Source organism: Zonotrichia leucophrys, chromosome 6 (genome assembly GCF_028769735.1).
Source record: "Zonotrichia leucophrys gambelii isolate GWCS_2022_RI chromosome 6, RI_Zleu_2.0, whole genome shotgun sequence".
NCBI classification, from domain to species: domain Eukaryota; kingdom Metazoa; phylum Chordata; class Aves; order Passeriformes; family Passerellidae; genus Zonotrichia; species Zonotrichia leucophrys.
The window spans coordinates 4,527,230-4,542,008 of NC_088176.1; the positions used below are offsets into that span (position 1 = coordinate 4,527,230).

The 14,779-nt window shown below is 44.5% G+C and overlaps 1 protein-coding gene across 10 annotated transcripts in view; it reads right to left on the reverse strand.

Moving 5' to 3' along the window:
* The window catches only part of TACC2 (transforming acidic coiled-coil containing protein 2), an 89,515-nt gene that overhangs the window by 49,378 nt on the left and 25,358 nt on the right, over positions 1-14,779 (reverse strand). The window contains exon 1 of one of the 10 annotated variants that reach the window (XM_064717546.1): positions 7,369-7,832. The exons of the other annotated variants lie outside the window; for them this stretch is intronic. Coding sequence (XP_064573616.1) covers positions 7,369-7,436 — 68 coding nt within the window. The 5' untranslated portion in view covers positions 7,437-7,832. Of the gene's footprint in view, positions 1-7,368; positions 7,833-14,779 lie in introns of those variants that run through there. 10 annotated transcript variants of the gene reach the window in all.

Sequence of the window (14,779 nt, forward strand, 5' to 3'; positions counted from 1 at the left end):
ATGAATAATAAAACAATCCTCCATCCTTTCTGGGCAGCCTGCTTTCTCTTTTACTGGCTTCAGCCTGAATAATGAAAATATCTTCGCCACAAAAACAGGACTCAGAATTGAAATTGTTTTTTAAATCCCTATGCTCTTCTCAGGCAGATGCTTTATTCTCTGAGGTACAACAGGAAAAAGCAATTTAATTAAAGGCACTCTTCTTCAGACATCACAACTGCAAATATACTAATGTGTCCCTAAATCACCAGAGGCTGCTGAATATTCAACCACAGAAATCTTTTAAGAAAGATGCAGACTACCCCAATAGCAAAGGTGGGAAATGCTTAAAACAAATATAACCAGTTAATACACAATAATCCCACTCAGTGATGCATTTTGCTCACCCTAATGGGTTAGGGGTTGGGGTTTGAATCAGTGGTTGATGTTGAAATATTTAATACCCCTGGCAGGTATCTTTCCTCTTCTTTTAGTCCCAAGGTCTAAAATTTTAATCCAGGAATCATCATCGTGTGAACTGTGCCCCCATGAAGAATCATCCTGTGCTCCTGCTACACAGCATCACCAATGGGAAAGGGATCAATAATTCATCAGGAGCAGAGCCACAGGTTGGGAATTGCTTTGTTTACTGCAGCCACCTTTTAAATGCAACACTGTGGCTTTGCAGAGCCTCCTCTCAGCTCTGCCACGCAGCTCCAGAGCAGGAGCAGGGGACAGAACAGCGCGGGGGGATGTGTGACACCATTCCTGGGGACTGGCCAGTCCTGGGAGCACGGAGATGCTGAGAGCCCCGGGATGTGGGACGGGCTGTGCTCCTGCACGGCCCTTCCTTCCAGAAAGGAGACAAACACTACACGGGGGTGGAGAAGAGAGCCGGGGAGAACCTTCACTGAGGAGGAAACAGAGGAGGAGAGACCCTCTGCCTCCAACCTGCCCCATATTCTGCCTTTTGGGCCCCTGCACAGCCTCCCTACAGGACTTTGCAAGATCCTCTCTAACCCTTACTCCTCTATTTCAACACCTAAAGCAGCTGCATGCACAGACACGTGGCCAGCAAGCAGTAGGAAAAAAGAACAAAAAATATCTATCTTGACCTCTTAATAACAGCAACAACAAAATCTCTGCTTGGGCTGTACTCATTCCATCTCCTGCCTCGAGTGGGTGAGATCCAGCTGCTGCTCCAGCTCTGCAGGGTTTCCCACTGCCTTCATTCACCTCTCCCATGGGCACATGGTGCTGCTGCAACTCTCAGGAACCCTTCCCTTCCCTTCCCTTCCCTTCCCTTCCCTTCCCTTCCCTTCCCTTCCCTTCCCTTCCCTTCCCTTCCCTTCCCTTCCCTTCCCTTCCCTTCCCTTCCCTTCCCTTCCCTTCCCTTCCCTTCCCTCAGGAAGCACCAACTCAGCACCACAGAGTGATGGAAACGGCAAATCCTTGATTTCCCCAGCCTGGTGAGGAGCAGCCTGAACCTTCCCTTCCCAAGCTCCCACTTTGGTCCTGCACTTGGGAAGTTACACAAAGGGATCTGAATTCCTTGCTCATCTTTCCTCTCCTTTAGCACCAAACCCTTTTCCCAGCACAATGCTGGACTCATTTCTAAGGAGAGCAATGGGCTGTTATTAACGAGAGCAATAAATGCAGGTTTTTATGCTGAAGGAAATCAAAGCTCTAAAGGAGCAGGAGCTTATGTGATTGTAATTGTACCCTGTGTCAGATACAACCTGGTTTACATTACCTACCAAAGCGCTGAGGAAAACTGTACCGGTAAATTGTGGATAACATAAACATCTGTAGGTTTGTGAATTACTCAAAATGCAATACTAAGCTTTAAAATGGTAAAGACACGTTAGTCTCAAAGTATTACATTATTTGTCCAACAGAACCTACAGCCCAGTTAATTTGACATAACTCTCAGGATTGGATTATCAACCAAATTAGCTTAAAATGGAAAGACACAGATTGTCTCAAAGTTTACATATTTGCCCCAACAGAACCAACAGCCCCAGTTCTTCCTCTCAGAGGTTTCCCAAGCATCCATTCATCCCCTCAGTCACTCCCTGCAGCAGAGGGAGAGGAGCTGTAGCAAACAATACTGCAGGGCAAACAAGAAACAGAGCTCTACAGCTGTCCCAGGGTCTGTCTCAGACACATCCACAGTGGCTTCAACCACATGCAAACTCCAATTTGGTTTCCAGAGCCAGGGAAGGATCTCACTATCTTATCTAGTGTCACCATCAATGAAGGCTCTCAGGCCAAAACCTGGCTTACAAAAAAATTTAAGACTGTAGCGGAAATAGGAAACTAATTCAATTTTTTCCCCATTAAGCTGCTTCTAATGGGAATACAAAACATGATATCCACAGCCTGCTACTAAATTCAGATGGTTGCTTAAGAGCATTTAAGGATCTGAAGAGAAATGACACTTTTACCTTTCTTTGCTTTTTCCAAAGTAAAAATACATTTGCTTGTTTGCTTCTTACAGCAAACCCACCCACTTTCTCCAAGAGAATGCAAACTGCATTGAATTTCTAGCTGTAATTACAACTCTGCCTCTTGCCACTCAAAAGCCTGTTTACCTGGACTACATAAGAAGCTTAGTACACAGCTAAATCCTTACAAAGCATCAGAGGTGGATAAGGATACTGTGTCCATAAGACATAAGCAAATATAAAAATGATAGGTGCATGGTCTTAAAACAAAGGAAATGTGCTTGTAAGAGACAGAACTGCTTTTCTGTGTGCTGTAATCATGTTAGAGAAACATTCAAAGCACCCAGACTATTCCCTCTTGAAACAGAGTGCTGAAGAGCATCTTTGATTTAAATCTAACAATCAGTTCCTCTGACTGCTGGTCAAGGCAAGCAAAAAGCAAAAAAGCAAACACAGCCAGGGAAGCAGCTCTGCTGGTAAATGACAGCCACAATGCATGTGCAGGAAATGCCTTTTCATTCATGTTTTTACCACCTCACATCAGGTTTTATTTTCCAATTTGCCTGCATGTCATAATCCATAATAGATGACAGCAGCTCCATTACAGGTGGCATAGGGCACCCCACTCCGTATGGAGAGCTTTAGAGCACACATGGGTTTGCCAGACGTGTGCTGTGCCTTGTTAACACAGGGCTGGGCTCTTTTCATTTTATTTTCAAGGCTAAACGTGACCTGCCTACTTCCAGTGACAGAAGAAGTGGTTGATGTAACCACCTCTCATATCAAAGGGAGCGCTGTCATTGACTTCAGAGATGAGATCCTTTGGGCTCAAATAAGGGAGGCTGGAATGAAAGACAGGGAAGCCTGACAGAAGAATCTCCTCGTTACTCCTGGTACATCTTAAGTAAAACATCCCCATGGCTTCCAGCAATTCACCCTGTTTAGCAGACAAGCCCAGCAGATAGAGCATCCTCTAATTACTGATGGGGGATGCTCACTGAAGGCTGTCAGTAAGAGGAAGAAGAAAACAAGTTTATGTTTCTACATAATAAGCTGACAATAGGCAGAATTGTCTGTCAAGGGATTAACTCAGACTAAATATCAATTCAGTAACATCAGCCTCCCCTCCTCCCAAGATCCAAATTTTTCAATATTTAAAAGTTTATATATGTATATATATCTTGCGTTTCCATGTATATATATTTATTTGGATCATGTTCCTATGTACTATATAGGCATATATAGTACTGTGCAAATATCTCACCAGACTGGTTTCTTTCAAACTTTTAAGAACCGCACAATGGATTCTTCCAGGTTTGGAAGATAGACAAGCAAAGGCTGTTTTTTTACACATAAGGAGCCATAACTTTTATAAATACATGTGTATACAGACCCTTACACAAAGAAAACTGCTCACATCTCCTGTGCAGAAGGCTGAGACTGTCCAGTTTATATTTTTCTGAGTCTCTCCTGTAACCAACAAACAAAAGAAAAGGCCACGCAGCAGAAGAAATATTGAAAAACAACCCACTGGGACACCAGCAGCCTGGCCTGCTACCAATGATCAGTGACATTCAATTTCTTTCTTGGAGCCTGCTCCAGCTCCCACTGAAGTCAGTGGGCATTTCACTATCAACTTCAGTGGGAGCTGGCTCGGGCTTCAGTCATTTTCCTCTTGGATTGGCAAGGGATGCAAACGTTAGAGACGCAGCACGTGAAGCTCCTGATGGGAGGAAATAACACATCAGCCCCCCTTTGGCTGAGCAAGAAATGGGCACTGAACGTAAATCCTGCAAGGACAGCAACCATAATGCAACCAGAAAAGCAAGGTGTGGTTCGTGCTCAGGAGAAAGAAACCCTTTCCCCTTAAAAAAAACCCAAATGATTCAGGGATGACAAATGCCTAAGAGCTCCCAGCTTTTAAAACCCTAGCAACGTTTCCAGTTTGCTAATACTTAAAAAACGTTGCCAGGAGATAGAAATATACTGCTCTTACAAATAAAAGCACTGAAGATGAAGGTGGGAAATATACTGCTCTTACAAATCAAAGCACTGAAGATGAAGGTGGCAGCGCCTGGCAAGCTGATTTGTGCTCACAGCCTGAGCAGGGCAGCAGTGCCATGTCACACAGAGCACACAAGGATGCCATCTCCAGCTGTGTGTGCACCCAACAGATCCCTGCACACTGAGCATCATCTCACTGTCACTGGCTCTGATTTCAGCAGAGCCCACTCCTGTTATCTGATGGAAACGTGCCCCCGATTGAGCTCGGCCTGTGACCACCAGGGTGCCTGCTGCGATTTGCAAAGCACACGACAGAGCTCATCACGTCAGCAGCGAGGCCTGAGCCACCCCACTTTCATCTGCAGTTAACTTTTATTGTCAGGGGCTTCCCTTGGGCTCTCCCTTTTTTATCATTCCAAATTGACTTTTCTTTTTTCTTTAAATAAAAGGGCAATTGTCTGCTGCCAGCGAGTGCTAACAATCCACAATGAGCGACAGAACACCCCAGGCTGTCAGTAGCAATAGCGAGTTTATTGCAAATACTTTTATCCTGCCTGACACAAATTTACATTAAAATTGGGAATTTGGCATATGCATGCATAAAGGGCATATTTAATTACAGATAAAATCTTAACCTAGACCCCTTTTCAGCATGGATTGTAACACCAATTTATTTCCATAGTGTTTCATCAAGAAGTCCATCATAGGATGGACGTTGGATACTTTGGAGGAACTCCTAAAGCAGCAGCTATTTATGGAATTTGTTTGCCTCTGAAGTTTTTTTGACGCTGTTCTACTCCAGCAATGATTCCTGACTGACACCCTCCTACTCTAATGAACCCAGAGCAGGCAAAGCCAACCCTGCTGTCCCTTTGTGGAGCAGCTCTCCTCAGGGCAATGCTGATGGCAGCAGTGATGGCTTCGGGGATGCTGGAACTGCGTGGGCAGCTGCCCAGCCTGCCTGGGACATGGCCAGATGTTTCTGCCTCTGAGCCATCACTGCCATTAAGGAATGTGCTTATGTGTGCAAAGCGAGCCAAATGCAACCTCATTTAAAAAGCACTGGTAGAAGTTACAGTGATAAGGGTAGAAAGTTAAAACCTCACTCCAGAAGGGATGACCATGACATGCTTCAAGGGTGTTCTTATTTCATGAAACAGGCCCATGATAGAGAAACACCTCCATCCTTATCTCATTTTGAAGAGTATTTAGTTGAAGAAAGCAGCAAAATCTCTTGGTGATGTATTTAATACAAGATTAGTAATACCTTCCACAAACTCTTCCCAATGACATCAACAGTTGCTGAATGATGCCTGTGCTAAAAGTGCATCTGCTGATTATGTCAGCCCTTAAAAGATCATCTTGAAACCCCACAGGAATGACTTAATACAAAACATGAGTAGGTCTGTATATGAAAGGAGTCATTGAGAGAGATGACAATATAATTTACTCAAGTGTCCCTCAAATGTATAAGTATATATATATATATATATATACACCTTCATCAATATATATATAAATATATATATATATATACACCTTGAGCTTGTTAATCCAACAGAATGCATTCTTAAAAGGCTGTGAAAATTGAAGACAAAAAGACTGTTTTAGCAACATGTCTTTTATTGCCCAGTCCTTGGACCGCTGTTAATAATCAACAGCAGTGTGTGCAGATGAAAATGTCATTTATGGTGCTTTAAAGACAATGAGGCATCCTTTTATTCCACCATATTATTAAAATAGATGCTTTTTATAGGAATGTCAGATGGAACTATAGGGGAAAAAAATATTAATTGCTGAAGCTACGCATCAAAAGAACAAAGGATGCAGAAATGCTGTTAGGCCTGTATCTTACAAATATAACAAGACACTGTCAAGCAAAGCTATCTGCTGATATCCTGGAATATGACAATAGGGAGCAGATACCCACTTGTAAGGCCTATTACAGAGGCAAAACTATCAGTTACTGCTCTATCATTCCCCAATGGCTCGGAGGCACTTATCTCAAACACACAAATGATGTTTCAACCATAATCAGAGCTACCTTAACAAGCACACATTAAATGAAAAAAAAATTTAAAGAGACCTATACGAGGTTCGTTTGTAGACTAGCCCTAATGGATAAATACCTAAAACTTACCAAAATACATATTCAGTAATGAACACAGTAGTCAGACATGTTAAGATAAATGTGATTTATACAACTGTAATGACAAAAGGAGACAAGGCAGTCCATTCTAAAACCCATGGTAAGGTCCATGCTCTAGCATTCCAGCTTACCAGCCTGGGGTGCAGGGTTAAGGAGAAAAGACTGTTAGCTAAGTAAACTGCCAAATCCTCTACCAATAAACTACAAAATCCTATTTACAAATGGGAAACGATGCTGCTACTCCTACATGCACATGCACATTTCTGCACTTTTATATGTGATTTAGCCACCCAGAAAAGTGCTAACTCGCTCTGAACAAGCACAAATTGCCTCTCTTTTCCTCCCTCCCGCAGCAAATCTTTCCGAGCCGGCCTTCAGCGAGGAGAGACCTAAGGACACCTTGCTTATGCTCCACAGAGGATCTAACAGCATGGCAGGGATGGATGTGACAAGGCTGATGCTGAAAACACAGCATCCGTGCAGAGAGAAGCCCTGAAAAAAGCCCAGTGAAACGGAGCCCCTCGCTGGGCGTTTTAAACCGACAACACCGAGGTGGCGGTGGGCTCGGGAAAACGGGGAAGGGGCTGGGGTTTTGTTCGCTGGCCATGCTCATTGTGTTTGACTGAGCAGGCACCCGAAACACGGACAGACAGAACGCACAGGGGCAGGCACACACGGAGCGGGGTGCCCTGGCAGCGGCACGGAGCTCTCCCACACCCCGCCGAACAAAGGCCTCAAACACCCCCACGGCAGCGCCCAGCCCGGGCGCCGCACGGCACCCGCACTTACATGGCCTCAGACGGCTCCCGGACCAGGCCACCTGTCTGTGCCTGCTGCAGGGACTGCGAGCCTCCCATCCTCAGCGTGCCCTGGGCTCGGGGCTAGGCGACAGCAAGGCCGGCTTCCTGCGGAATGCCCCCGGCGAGCAGCCCCGGCAGCTCCGGCTCTGTGGAGGCTGCGGTGCTGCACTGCAGATGGGAACAGCTGCTCGCATCAGTGGCAGCACAGGCACGAACACTTCGGCAGCTTCTCCTCTCTGAAGTGTTGCCAGTTTTGGCGGTGGGTTGTTGTTCGGTTTTGGGGCTTGTTTTGGTTTTTTTTTTCCCTGTCCAGATGAACGGTGTTTATAAAATAAAACAAAATCGCGGCCGCCGTGACGGGGTAATCATCTGCTAAACAGCTCCGGTGCAGGCGCCTGGAACGGTACTATTGGCTATGGAAACCGGCTTAAAAAAAATAAAAAATAAAAAAAAAAAAGAAGACGAAGAAAAGCAGACCCTCCCTTTAAGCACACATTGTCAGCTACTGTGGCTCTCTAAGGACCTGCAGGCAGGACCATTACATTGTGTTGACTCAGCCGATTTGAAATGCAAATGCCCGTGTGCGCCGGGCGCCGCGCACACATCTCCCCCCAGCCCGAGCAGCCGCGCTCATCGGGACCCTGGCACGGAGCAGCAACGAGCAGAACGGCTGATTTCTGCTCCTTTCACACACCAGCTCATCCCTCCTGCGGCGAAAAAAATGGAATCTTCCGTGAGGAACGTAGCGAGAATATCATGAACAGCCAAGGTAAACAAGCCAAAGTGGGAGCAGCTCCATCCGACACTGGGGCGCTTTAACCATTCTGCTCCTGCCTGCACAGACCCCCTTGCTGGACAGGGATGCTTAATAAAGGTGGGGAGGATCTTTAGGACCACAGATTTCCAAATCCTGCAAATCAGCTTCTCCTTCTGCCATCGAGGAGGTACCAGGGCACTGGGAATTCTGAGATGCTGAAAAGGATGGGCACCATCGCTCTCCACATCCCTGTCGTTGGCAAGTAACAGATGATTCACATACAAGATGTGTTTCACATCATTAGAGGAGCAAAAAATAAATAAAAATCAGCTGCACTGCTGCCTGTGTCAGGGATGAAACTCTAGGGATACAAATGGCTTGAAGCTATGTAACAATTCTGGATACATCACAGGGCGGAGGGGTCAAAAGGATCAGATAAATTTAACAAAAATATTAAAACGTGCTGACTTCCAAGCCTCTATCACTGCACAGCTTTTATGCTCTAGTGGAGGCCTCATTAGGCTCATGCTTTCAACAGTTTTGGGATCTTTTTCTCTGCTTGCATAAATCCAGTTGGGTTTTCTTGCTTGACAGAAGAATGACTACTGAATACATGTATAACATTCTGATCTCTGGGTGCACCCGCAATAAATTGTTATTGAGATAAGAGGAAACAAGAATGTTTAGTGAAGATTAAGAAATTTTCATTTCTAGAGGCTGCCTAAAATTTAATTCTGTTTTATGAACAGTATGAAGATAAATGATATTCTTCTTTTCCTTACTTTTTTTAAACTATAGGGGAAAGCCTGTGAGCCAGCACTTTGTTCAGCCACAAGCTTCTGAGCAAGCTATAATTCTGGGGTTGTTTTCTTTCTGACAAAAGCCAAACCCTCATTTCTAGCATCTCATTGCTCAAGACTCATCCCAAGGCCAGCAGAGAAGCAGCAGCAGTGCCTCTCTCAGGGATTGAGCTCCAGAACCTCTGGAGCAGGGCTGGTGCCTGAGCCACAAGTAACCCCCAAACCCTGCAGCAGTGAACACACAGAAAGTGCATAAAGTGTATGAAAATGTCCTATATACTCTTTGGCAGCAGATTTGAAATGGTTAATAACTCCAGGATTCCCATCCAGTATGGGAAATCAATGGTATTGGGCAACAGACTAAAATTCCATGTCTTTATCCAGAGTCCCCCACTTTAGTGTGTGGTAGCTCTACCTAGTCTTTGAATATCATAATAGCTCCCTGCTGGATTTCATTTCTTACAGAAAGAAGAAAAATCCCTAGAAAGGCAAACACCAAATCAAGTAAAGCCCTATCAGGTACCTGGAGGGAGGGAGAACACAGGCACTGTTTGTCCTGGCAGTGAGGAAAACAGGGACACTGTCCTGGCAGAGAGGAAAACAGGGATACTCCTAACAAGTGCAAACAATACACTTAAAATGCCTGTGTCAACTCCTTCAAGTTTCACATGTACATTTATTGAATAAACAAAGCCCTAATAAAAGAAGGCTGGGATTGAATCCTATTCTGAGTCAGTGTGGTCCTTTCAAGAGCTGTACAGCACAGGTTTGCTTTTTTTCCATTCTCCAACGTTTCTATGCAACAAACATTCAGACTGAAATAGAAATGGAGGTCTTGGCAAACCTGCAGGACAGGAGGAAGGGCTTCACTCAGCGTTTGGAGCCCAGCTGTGGCTGTGCTCACTCTGTCTGTGTTACAGGGGGCTCAGGGTTATGGTGAGGGGTGTCACAGGCAAGGCAGCGCCTCCTTCTCCCCTCCATCCCACCCCAGGTCCTGTGCACAGCTCAGAGATTCACCAGAGGACAGCTCAGCGCCTCTGAGCTTCTCCTGCTCATGAGGAGCACAGGATTTCTCTCTTCCCCGTGAGAAATAACCACCCAAGCAGCTCAGCTGCAGCACTGTGAACTCCTGCTGGCCATGGTCTTTCACAAAAAGCTGTGCTGTAACTGAGCCTTGGACTGGAGGCACTTTGTTGCCTATGGGATGCAATAACAAACACTAAACTGATGTTTCTGGCCAACACGTGCAAGAAGCCAAAATGTAGATTTACTCCTGATTTGGCCATGAAATCTGTTACACTACAAAGCTGCAGCCCATCCTGACTGGTAAGAAATACCTCAGATGAGAGGAGCTCCACCTCTCCTGCCTGGCCCCAGCTCACCCTTCGGGCCTGCCAAGAAGCATCAACTTAGCACTAAATTTAGTGTGGGCTTTTAAAAATACAAGAACCGTGTTGACACTCTGAGTACATTTGGTAAGAACTTCTCTGGAACCTTAAAAACACACAGATGTAGCTCAGAAAGAAAAAAATCCCATTGTAGCTTCAAAGGATTTTAAAATGCCCCAGGCACTTCAGCCTAGGGTTTAAAAGCCATGTAACAACTTATTGTGATCCCACTGCTGAAAATCCTATTTAAGTATTCAGTACCATCCTCTAAAATTAATCATTTTCTCTTTCTGCCTCTTTCACCCATTTAAGCAAGAGCCATATTTTGGCCTCTACTAAATTAATGTTTTATTGAAACTGGATGTCCACTGATTAGTTGCTTAAAACACTCTACAGACTCCTAAATATTTGGTCTTATTCCACTTCATGTTTATATATTAATTCAAACTTTGGTCACTTGCACCCAATTTGAAATTTTTGGCTTCCATCAAAAAACAATGCTGAGCAGGACCTGATAAGGTTTGAGATACTGAAATTTATGTTCTGTTTCTTTGCTCTTGGCTTCAGTGTCCATCGTGCCAGGCATTTACACAAGTTATAAACATGACCACACATCCACACACACACACAGAGAACATCAAAGAGCCTGCTCAAAGAAAAGCCTTCCTCACACATCTATTCCCTAGGGAAGGAGGGCTGAATATTAAGCTGTACCTCCTAGCTGCAATGCATTATTGAGGTACTGTGCACAAACAAGCACCACATGAAAGAAAATGCAAAGACAGAGCAAAACCAAACATCCCAAGCAAAAAGGGGTTTCTCTGGTATATGAATGCTGCTGCCAGAACTCTAAGGAACAGTACTTCCTATAAAAAATAAAAAAACCCAACAGCACAGTACTGTCTGCATGTGAGCATATCATAATTTAAAATTAAAATCTTTATTATTTTGAAAGATGATGACCCAAACCATCTCCTGGAGGGCCAAGCTGTGACCTCTTGCTGCCATCAGATACTGAGAGCAATGAAAAAAAAAAAAAGCAAATTTCTTTCTCTCCCTTACTTTTATAAGCACCTTTGTGCTACAAATAAAAGAACAAATACAAAAGTTAGCTGAAACGTGACAAATGTATCCCATTTTGGTATACTGGCAAAAACCAGTGAAAGGTTAACACAAATTGGAACATCGGTGCTTTAGCAGTGCCTAATAAATACACAAGTACTGCAGTTTATGGCCATGGTATAGTTATTATTATAGTCAATAATTAGCCATTTAAAGATGCATTTATTGCCATCCTTCCAAAATCCAGTTATCCTTAGCTTAATTTCATTCCAGTACAGATAAATCAGAAATTCCTACATAGAGTGACAGACCTTCAGATTGAAACCATGGGTTTGTTGGTTTGGTGGGGTTTTTTTGTTAGCTGTAGGTTTTGGATTAGTTTTTTCTCAGCATTTATCTTTTAATGGTCTAAGAGTGGGGCACTGATTCACAACTGGAGAGTGTAAATGAAATCTGAGCAATAAAATAATTGCAGAGTGTTGAATCAGTGGGATATTTTTCAATACAGTTTTCAAGGAAAACAGAAGCAATTTGTTCAATTGCCTCTGTGCATCACCTGGCACAACTCAGCCTTATCCATGTCACCGTGGTACAAAATTATCCACCACCAAACAACACCAGGAGATGCTGGGTGTAAAGCTTAACAGACTTAACTTGTTCTTACAGATCAAATACTTAAATAGACACATTGTCTGCTCCACCACTTATCTAGATTAACATAGTGTGAGTGCTTTATTTGCATTGATACACTCCTCATGAAAACACACAATGTCCCAGAGTTTTAAGCCTGAGCCCATGGATATCTGTTAATTCCAAGAAAACAGGAGAGACCTGTGATGATGCAGCCAGGATGGACACTGAAGCTGACAAGAAATAAGCATTAGAGTGCATTTCAAATAAAAATAAAAATGAAACCAAGATAAAACATAAATAATTGCACCCCTCCCCACTGATCCCTGCTTGGTTGCTAAGGTCACTGCTTAATCTAAATTGCAAGTGAGATTAATGGCATTAAGAGTTATGAATAACCAAGATGCCTGCTTAGTTATTGAAATGTCCAGCACGGGAAAGGCAGGGCAGGATAACAAAAGGGGCCCTGCTCGGTGCTGCTGGGGGGCTCCAGGCTCTCAGAGGCCGGCAGTGAATCACCACCAGCAACGTGAGAACCGCGCACCCCGCAGGGTTCCACGTTCCAAAGCCTCCCCTGGAGCTGAGGAGCCACAGCAAGAGGGACAGGAGGTTCCCAGGAGCTGAGCACAGCCCTGGCTGTGGGTGCTGCCCTGCAGGAGCAGGGTCCTGCCCCACACAGACCCTCAGAGGGGGCAGAGTTTGGGGTCAGGGCAGCCAAACCCCCACACCTCACTCTGCAGCCTCTGCTCTGCTGTTTGCTGCTTTGCTTTCCCTCCTGCCAAGGCACAGACGTTTCTGTTTCAGATTTTGGGCTCTATCATGCTACTGCTGTAAGAGCCAGGCCTGAATTCCTCAGGTCACAAACAAAACTTTAAACTCCTATTTACCAAATTTCTGGCCTGGCCTTCAGACCGGGACCACAAGCATCACCACACCAAAGGAGGGATGTTGTTTTCCTGCTGAATATGCCTCTGCAGACCATGTCCACGAGCCAGATGCCCAAATTCTGTTGACATTTCCAAACAACAGAATTGCAAAAACACCATCACAGACGACAGGAGCTCGTCTTGCTTCCATGCTTCTTTTTAAGTCTCTGAACATCCTGAGGTGTAAGATCCCTAGGGCAGCTGGAGCCAGGCTTGTGAGGGAAGGAGCTGCCTCACGCAAGGAGGGGACTGACATTTTTAAGGGTTTTATGCACCTGCCCTGAGCTGACAAGATCAGTGCTGGTAATGCTCTCTGGGAGCACCTTGTTGCAGGAGATTTCAGCAAGCAGAATCCAAAGGCCTGCTGGCCTCAGGGCCCAAGTAAAGAATTAGATGATGAAAATGCAGGATGAAGAAAGCAGACAGGAACAGCATCCCCCCGGTGCAATGCTCTGCTGTGGCTGCTGAGGATGGGTGGTCAAATGACTGCCTTAAAGAAGTCAGCGTGCAGCTTCAATTTGATTTCATGAGAGTTAACACAAAATTGGTCTGAAGTATGCCTAGTGTGTCTCAATGGCTTCTTGAAGGTTTTGCTTTCAGAAGATTTAGCATTAGAGCACCCCAAAAGCCCATGCCATATTTTAGCATAAAATATTTTGTATTGAGAAATACAAAACACACCTGACAAGAGTTTTATCTTAATTATTACCTGATCTAGAACAAGAGGTGATCCCATACAAATCCTCCACCCTCCTGGCAGTGTCAGGAGCTGTCCCTGTGTGTGCCACAGTGTCAAGGTACAGCATCCTAAGCCTGGAATGTAATTTCTGAATATTTACTGCCATGGTTTTTGTAGGATGCAGAATGATCAATGCTAATTCCAGACTCCTTGTGGACAGATTAATTAGCGTAACGACATTTTCATTTTCATGCTGCTGAACCTGTTCTAGCAGCAAGGAAATTACCATAAATTGCCTGAGGGAACCTGTAAAATACACAGGAATACCAGGCAGACAGAGGGCTACCATCACCCTTTTGTCCATGCCCTCATGAGACTGAGAGCAGCTTTATTTTGGACATAAATAATTGCTCTCTTTGAGCAAACCTGCAGGCAGAGCACCCCAGAGAGCCCAAATTCCCAACCAGCAAGTGCTTAGAAAACAGGTGACATTTCCCACTTGTGTCAAGCACCCATTAATGCTTTGCCTTTTAAAAATGGAGCTGATGGCAGCTATTTGTTGACTGTCCCCCACATCCTGGGTTCACCCAGATAACTCCACCATGCCAGCCCCACACCCAGCTACAAGAAAATCCACCACATTTTGGGCTTGAAGCACAACAGACACCCCAGAGTTTGATGCTATTAATAATAAACTGAAGATGTCAACACAAAACAGCCTCTTGTTTGGGGCTGAGCAGTACTAAACACACACTCAGGAGACAATCTCCTGTAAAAACCTGGAATGGTGGAAAGGGATGAAGAGCAGCACTGTGGCTCATTCCTGTCCATTTTTTACAGGCTGGCTGGTTATGTGTAAGGGATCTATTTTTTGTGCTGTTTTTCATGGTGTCAGCCACAAAGCCTCAACAAAAATCCTTGAGTTTGGTTTATAAGAATTAAACAACTTCATTTCAATGCCTTCTATCTGCTGCTATCCTGAAAAAAGCATCACTTCACTTCTGCACCAGACAGTCTAGACAAACACCTACTATCCAGTTCACATGAGAAACATAAAATCCACAAAATTACACCTTCCTTCTACCCCAGAAAACCCTAAACCCAAAAAGACCCTGCAAACTCCCACTTTTTGGAAGGAAAGAGGCATTTGTATCCCAC